The sequence below is a fragment of the Pygoscelis adeliae genome, unplaced genomic scaffold, assembly GCF_000699105.1.
Source record: "Pygoscelis adeliae isolate BGI_AS28 unplaced genomic scaffold, ASM69910v1 Scaffold244, whole genome shotgun sequence".
Taxonomy (NCBI): Eukaryota; Metazoa; Chordata; class Aves; order Sphenisciformes; family Spheniscidae; genus Pygoscelis; species Pygoscelis adeliae.
The window spans coordinates 1,351,109-1,358,846 of record NW_008824648.1 but is presented as its reverse complement, the minus strand read 5'-3'; the positions used below and the strand labels follow the sequence as shown (position 1 = coordinate 1,358,846).

Genomic DNA, 7,738 nt, shown 5'->3' with positions numbered 1-7,738 from the left:
TTGATGTTGTTCTGGACAGTGACACAGTATCTTAGATGGTTGCTGATTGCTGGATATGTTGTTTTATTTAGAGGATGAAATAAACCATCAGGAAAGGCTCAGCTGATGAGCAGCTCTGTGTAATGTTTTTGAGGTCTTGTAAGAAATCTTTATGCTCTTTTTTTTATGTGGGGCACATTGCAAAGCAAGCTGTGTGGCTGAGTGACTCCTTGAGCACCGATTGACTCCTTGAGCACCGACTGTGCATCTGTCTGAGCAAATGATCTTGCCTATGTCTTTTTACACCGCCTTCCTGAGGTCAGCCCTCTCTGCGCTGTGTCTAACGCCTTTTCTGTGTTAATAATCCTCATCTGTCCATCAGAAATAGGCAGGAGCTGCAGGCAGGCAGGAGGGCGAGGGCGAGCTGGGCTGCCAGAGGGGCTCCTGCAGTGGGACCCCCAACCCTGCTGGGGCGGGCTGATGCTCAGGGAGGGGTTTCCCCAGCCAGAGGCATGTCCCCCTTCCCCTTCCTCTCTCCTGGTGACGGTGTGGCCTGGGCCAGCACAGAGCAGCTGGTGAGCTTTGGGCTGCGGCAGTGTTGGGCCGTAACGGTGCAGAGAGCAGTAGCAGCTTGGGAGGAAAGTCTCGTGGAGTTGCTTGTAAGGAACCAGCCTGTCATTCCCCCTCCCCTAAAGAGAAGGGGTGGGGAACGTGCTTGCCTGAATTTTCTCACAGCCTCTGATCTCTGCTGACCCAGCTGCATGCTTTTGCTGGGAGAAACTGTGGCTGCTTAGTACAATACTCCAGCGCAGAGGACATTACTCATGGTAAAACAGAAGTGTGGGTGGGTGGGGAGGATTAAACAATGTCAGAGATGTCTAGTTGTCACTGGTGGCCTTAGAAGTATGTTGCTGCATGTCTGTTCTGTCCAGCAAAGATGCAGCTGGGTTTTCCTTTCAAGCTCAGATAGGTGCTGTTTATCTGGATCTTTTTCTTGGCTGATGTTAATTTTCTCATTTCTTATCTCTTCATCACTGCTTGCGATGTGTGTCTAGGTGTGGAGTGATGGGTGGTGCCGGAGGCTGTAGGGTCTGTGGGAAACTGTGAAGGGCTGATGGAGCGAGCAAGTAGTGTGCCTGAATGGATGGGGGGAGAAGGCCGGAAAGAATTGAATGAATTTTAGACCCACCCATCTATCTTGACTCACACGGAGCAGCGTTATGCTGCTTTTCATAGAAATGCTTCCCACCCTTCCTCCCTCTCATTTGCTGTGGGCAGCAGGTTCCCTTAATATACCCATTGCTGCCTCTCGGATCCTTGCCTGCAGAAGGAAAAAAGGCACCGTATATCCCAGTCCAAAGGGACTGCAAAGCTTGTTAGGTAGTGCGTATGGAGGCAATTGCGTCAAATGCAAAATGTGGTTGTGTTTGGCTAGCTCTGGGACAGACAGAAGTTTTATAAAGAGAGCCTGGGAGCTGGGTAAGCAGCCAAATATCTCTCATTCCCTCTGCTAAATGAAAGCGTTTTCTTCTCTGTTGTAAACGCACTTGCCCAAAGACTAGCTGGAGACTTGACGTGTCATAGCAGAGCCCTTTGCTGCCTGGCCGCCAGTGCAAGGGAACGATAGCAGGCAAACCACCCAGGAGACAGAAACCTGAACTTTGCAAAGCCCCGGTGGTGGTGGCAAGGTGGAGCCCAAAGGGTGCGTGCAGGGAAGGCGAGGGGGCCAAATAATTTTTCTACCCTTTTCATGATTGCAGCGCTTTATGTGTGTGTGTGTGTGCGCGCGCACATGTGCATACGTACATAAAGCTTCACTCTGTAGTATAAGAAAATACATGTATGTTTTTCTTCTATCCATACCAACCCTGAAACTGTGGGACCTCTTTAAAAGAGGGGTCCAAGCCTATAACTGGTCTAAACTCTTTATCTACTACACTGAGCTTTGCATGGGTAAAGAGTGCACAATCAAGCCCGCAGATTATGAGAATTACTTGTTTCTTCCATATGCTGGCAAATGTGTCTGAGCTGGTATCAGGGACCTAGTTTGATGTGTCTGGTTATAAGTATCTAGATTATTTCTGTAGTAGCCCAGATTTCTTACACAGGGATGCCAGCCAAACAGAGCATCGCGCCAGGCACACTGGTGAGCTCTGGGTCCTCTTTTGGATACAGTATGAAGCAGCACCGCTCAGCCTGTCTCAGCATTGTCTGTTTAACAGTGAAATGACCTAATGGCAAAGTGTTAAACAATTGCCTGGGAGCAATCACCACAAGGTAGGGCATGGCTCCTTTCCAAAGGAAGCCCTTGGGCATGATGTTACAAGGTGTACCAAGCTTTATTCATCTGACAAGTGTCCTTGGAGCTGGGGGGCACCTGGGGCCCTGTAATGCTGTCCATGTCCCCTCTGCCAGAGGCTGCTCCACCCCAGTGGGGGAAGCCCAAGCCAGTCAGGGAGCTCTTTTGAAGGAGACAAGAGGCTATGCCTTTGCACGAGACTTAATTTGTGCAAAGCTGTGTTTGCAGGATTTGTTCCCCGCAGTGTCTTTCAGCCTTCCTCGCCATCCCATGCAGAAGTGCAGCTGTATCTGCTTATTATTGGGTCACCCGCCTGTGCAAGGTGTGCAAGGCACTGCCTGCCAGCCCCTCGGCTCCTGCTGGTGTCTGCTCCATGCTTGGTCAAGAGGGGAGGGAAAGGAAAGAAGCTGGTGCAAAGCTTGAAGTCATCTGAGAGGAGAGCAGGAGCAAAGCAGTTTCAGGCGGTGCAACATTTACTGGATGCCTGTGAGCCTGAAAGCTTTTGTTCATTTTTGGAGTCCTTTTGGTTGGGTTGTGTAAGCTGGCTGGTAGCTGTCACTGCTCTGAGCGCCTCTGCCTGCCCCCCCCCCCCCCCCCCCCGCCCCCCCCCAGCTACATGCCTGCTTCCCATGGACCAGGGAGGGATGTGACAAAAATAAAAGCAGGAAAAGGTCTTCCCTGTGGCAGCTCTCTGCTCCTCATTTAATAACAGAAATGCTTTTTGCTTTCCTGACTTAACTGGTAGGTGAGCAAATCTCGAAAGCAGCATTGACAGCACTGAGATAAGCCCAGACCTTACTGTGAGGGGGGGGAAGGGAACATTATTAGCAGCTATTAATCATCCTAAGAGGATGGGGGATGGATTCCCTGCAGTACCGTGCCCTTGTGCAGACACGTTTGCTATGAGCAATCCTGGCAGGGAGTACAAGCTGGATGTTGCAGGGGAGCGGTTTGTGGAAGGTTGCATTTCAGGGCAAGTTATTTCCAGAACTGAAGAAACTGGATTTTAAAACATGTTTCCTTTTGGCAAATTCACTTATTGTTTTCATTACTGTGCATCCTTGTGGCTTCCCCTTAGGGGAGAGGTTTGTACGGTACCTGAGTGGATGTAATTGCCCTTGTGCTACCAGTGGCTCTTATCTGATGGAGGATAGCACTCAAATTTCAAATTCTTCTGAAGTGGACACAGAAGGGGAACTTGACACCGCGAGTGCTGGCAAAGCGCTGAGACGTTCCTGCGAATGCCACTCGCTCATCCTGGTGGCTCTTGGGATTTCTTCAGGAGACTTCAGTATCTCAGTGTCCCTGGCTGCTCCGGCTCAGCTGCTCCTCGTGGTACGGCATCATTTCTAGCAGCCTGCCACATGTTGTGTCAATTATCAGTCTTTAAATGCAAGCTGTACAGCTGAGCCTCCGGCAGCGTTCCAGCGGCGGTGTTAATCCAGTGTTATTCTTGATCCCTTGGCGGTCTTGTCTGATTGAAAATGAATCACGGTAATAGTGTGCTGAGCTCGGTGCCCCTCTCCCTCCTTTGGTAGCGGAGGAAATAAAGGCACTGAGAAACCAAGTGACTTGGTTAAGGCCCAGCGACCAGGAGAGGACCCACAACATGTCTCCTGCGGGCTCCCTCCGGTGTAATGATGTCCTCAGGGATCTGTCTCATGGTTTCTGAAGCAGCAGGTCCCGAATCCGGTGGGGCTGTGGGCAACTTCCAGTGCTCATTTCTTCATGGCTGCTAGCTGTCCCTGTCACAAGGTTTACATGAATGTACTCTCAAGGCAATGGATCCAGTGGAGTGGCAGCAGGCTGCACTTGGTGGTCTTGTAGGCCACCAGTCAGCTGCAGGCTGCAGCCTGGGAGGCGATGATCTTCACACTTAAAGCAGATTTTCTATATCCATCTGGTGGCTTGTCTGGTCTTCTCATTAGCACTTCCTCTGTCAGTTTGTAGTCTGCTTACAGCATTAAAGCGGTGAGCACGTAGACAGACACTATTCGGTTGACTCATCTGAAGGTCTATGGGTTAATGTTGAGCACCTTGGTCAACCTGGACATCTGTGATACACATCTGTGTCCTTCCCTTTTCTGTGGAATACTGTCCTAGTAGAGAGGTGAAAAAAGAAAGGCATGTTGTTATCTTCCTTCTGGTTAGGGAAATTATCCTACTACAGCTGTGAGGAGATGAGCTGAACAGCCTCATTTTTGGCCCAGGGAAAGCAGTGATTGCAGCTAATGTGACACCTCTAGGAGATGAACGTTTCCCTAGGGGGAATGATTTGCCATCCAACCCCACATTAGGAGGACTCTCTAAATCTTGTGAACGATATTTATTTATGTCTGACAGCTCTGCTGCGTTTGCTCAGCTGCTTTCCAGCATGCTGAGACCTAGCATGAAGGCACAGAATGAATACCAGTTGCAACGGACTCATAAACGAGGTGTGTCCCAGCTGCAAGGCATGTTTTAATCTGTACTCATGTCTGGGAGCAGTCCACCCTTCTCATTTCCTCTGCCTATTAAATAATTGATGAAAGCCCACAGTAATCACTATGCTCCTTCCGCAAAGTCATTAAAACTGCACAAAATCTTACGTAGTGCTTGCAAAACCGCAAGCAAATGTGACATTCTTCACCCTCCGCCCAGGCAATAATTTTGGCCCACAGAGGTCTCTGTTGTTAAGAGGACACCTCTTCAGCAGAAGGAGGGGAAAGATGAATGAGGCGTTTAGTTGATTAGCTTGAAAATGCCAAGTTTTAACTGGGACCTTCTTTTTTCACAGGGGGTATCATACTGGTGGCATTGCTGCGTAGTGTCTTCTGTCTGGGATCAGTGAGATTACCCCGAGCTCTTTCCCATCAGTCATTTCTCAGGCAGAGCGCAACACCTCTTTAGCAGTGCGGTGGTGTATCTGGGAAGCAAAGCACCAGGCATGGAGAGGAAAGGGAGATGTATATGGCAGAATGTACCGAGGTGAGCTGCGGTCAGGCTGTGTCCCGGTTTCGGCTGGGATAGAGTTAATTTTCTTCCTGGTAGCTGGTACAGTGCTGTGTTTTGGATTTAGGGCAAGAACAATGTTGATAACACACCGATGTTTTAGTTGTTGCTGAGCAGTGCTTACACTAGTCAAGGACTTTTGAGCTTCCCATGCTCTACCGACTGAGAAGGCTGGAGGGGCACAAGGACCTTCCAGAGCATGGGACGTCATACTCAGTACAGAAACTGGGGGAAAGCTGGCCGGGGGGGCCGCTGCTCGGGGACTGGCTGGGCATCGTTTGGCGGGTGGTGAGCAATTGCATTGTGCATCACTTGCTTTGTATATTATTATTATTACTATTATTATTATTATTTTATTTCAATTATTAAACTGTTCTTATCTCAACCCATGGGTTTTCTCACTTCTACTCTTCCAATTCTCTCCCCCATCCCACCGGGGGGTGGAGAGTGAGCGAGCGGCTGTGTGGTGCTCAGTTGCTGACTGAGGTTAAACCACGACAGGCTGGCTGGCTGGGGATGATGCTTCTGCTTTTTCAGTAAGTATGGTCAGATTGTAATTTAAAGATGAAGTTTCTGATGCCTTTCTCCCTCCCAGTCCGCTTGTTAGATCAAGCACTGCTTTGGGATTGGTCTCACTGAAGTCAGTGAGAGTGTGTTGCAGCTGTTCCTGGGCTAGAACAGATTAAAACTAAAGAAGCAATCAAAAATCTTGAGCCCAAAACTCTCTTCCAAGGAAGGAAGCAAATGAGATCGTGATGCAGACGAAGGTGTTTGTGATTGGTGTTGACTGCATTGCAATGACTCTGATACTCTTTTCTGTCATCTCTGTTTATAGAGGCTCAGGCTTCTTGGCTGTCCTCAGCACCTTCTGTTTTGGAGAGCACTTCTTCATCCAGCAAAGAACAGAGTTGCTTTCTGTATGTTCTTGCTCTCTAGCGTGAGGCCAATTGCCTTGAGTGAAAATACAATTTCTGTTATTTACCTGTTGTCTCCCCCAGGTTTCTATCTGTGGGTGCCAAAACAGAATTCTGCCCCTAACTCTAATACTGAGAGTATCCAAGAGGCCCAGATCCAGATAGCTTTCTGCTGAGAATTTACTTTCATTAGTTTTCACCTCCTTGCCTCCAGGTACCAGCAAGAGAAGTCCTGAATGCTCCAACTCTTTTTCAAATGTCCCTATGGAAAGCTGCTCCGTGGAAAGTCCATTCATTCTTTTTGTTTTCTCTTAGGTGACTCCAGGTAGCAAAGCTGCAATAGCCAACTTGTGTATAGGAGACCAGATCATAGCCATTGATGGAGTGAACACAGATAACATGACGCACCTTGAGGCGCAGAACAAAATCAAGGGTTGCGCAGATGAACTAACTCTGACGGTCAGCAGGTACGTCGCTGAGCGAGACCGGGGATGGGGAGAGGGAGGGATGCGGGGTGGGCAGTAGCTATGTTTTGGTTTGACAGCAGACCTCTCTGGCTGGTTTGTTTAATTTGACCTCTTAGTGCTTTGTCTGGCCAGGCGCTGGATTGCAAGAGGGAATTGCATTTCAGCCTTTAATCTTAATGCTGCTTGCATTTGCTGCACTTTGACCTAATGAAAACAACTTTCCCAGTGAGAAATTGGCTGATAATTTGTGGCAGAGGCTGTCAGCCTATTCTGTGGCTCCTGACAGCAAGAAATCAAAGACAGGTCTCATAAAAACTTCACTTATAGCAGAGGAGGTATGACCAGAGATGACCTTTCTTCCTGTTGCACTAATTTAGTAGTTAAAATACGTGGTTATGTGTTGTCCAAGCTATTAATTGCCTAGTTTTTGCCATACACAGACTCAGAAAGGTTGTACATTTTGGAGCCTCTTGATCAAACAGCACTGACAGTGCTAAACAGAGATGACCCAGGCTGCATCAAAGTGCCTGTCAGGCATCAGTCTCTCATGAGTCCTGAAAAAATAAAGGAAGGCGACAGCTGAGCCACAGTCTCTGTCATCAGTGTAGAGCACGGGCTGGCTTCAGCCTTCCCACCGTCTCGAGCTGCAAAGCAATGGACAGCCTCATTTCTTTCTCCAGCCATGCTTTGTTCTTGGGCCATCTTTGTACAGAGAAGAAACGGAGCCTGGGAAGGCAGGGGTCTGCTTTGCATTGACCCATTGCTTCTTAAAAGTACTGGAGCCTATTTTTTTGGGGTGCTGGGGGTTTAGCCTTCCTCTTGGTTTGAATTGCAGCCATGGATACCAGCACTTCTTGAAGCCAGATGGTAGACACATCATGGCATTTCTAGTTGCTCTGGAGTGAGTTTTTTCCTGCGGCCGCCTTCCCCCAGAGCGATCATACATCAGCTTCATGGCAGATGCAGGGGAAGTGCTTTCAGAAGGAGTGCAAAAGCATGCCTTAAATGACACAGTAGTTCAGTTGTTCAGGGCTTTTCTGTGATAAACAGAAATCTGTTACCATAGCCTTGGATAATGCCAGGAGTTC

At 48.7% G+C, this 7,738-nt stretch overlaps 1 protein-coding gene across 1 annotated transcript in view; it reads left to right on the top strand.

Moving 5' to 3' along the window:
- Positions 1-6,491: 6,491 nt before the first annotated feature.
- Positions 6,492-7,738, top strand: part of PDLIM1 (PDZ and LIM domain 1) — a 34,105-nt gene continuing 32,858 nt past the window's right edge. Inside the window, exon 1 of the mRNA XM_009322410.1 lies at positions 6,492-6,650. Within this exon, the coding sequence (XP_009320685.1) occupies positions 6,583-6,650 (68 nt within the window). The 5' untranslated portion in view covers positions 6,492-6,582. The remainder of the gene's footprint in view (positions 6,651-7,738) is intronic.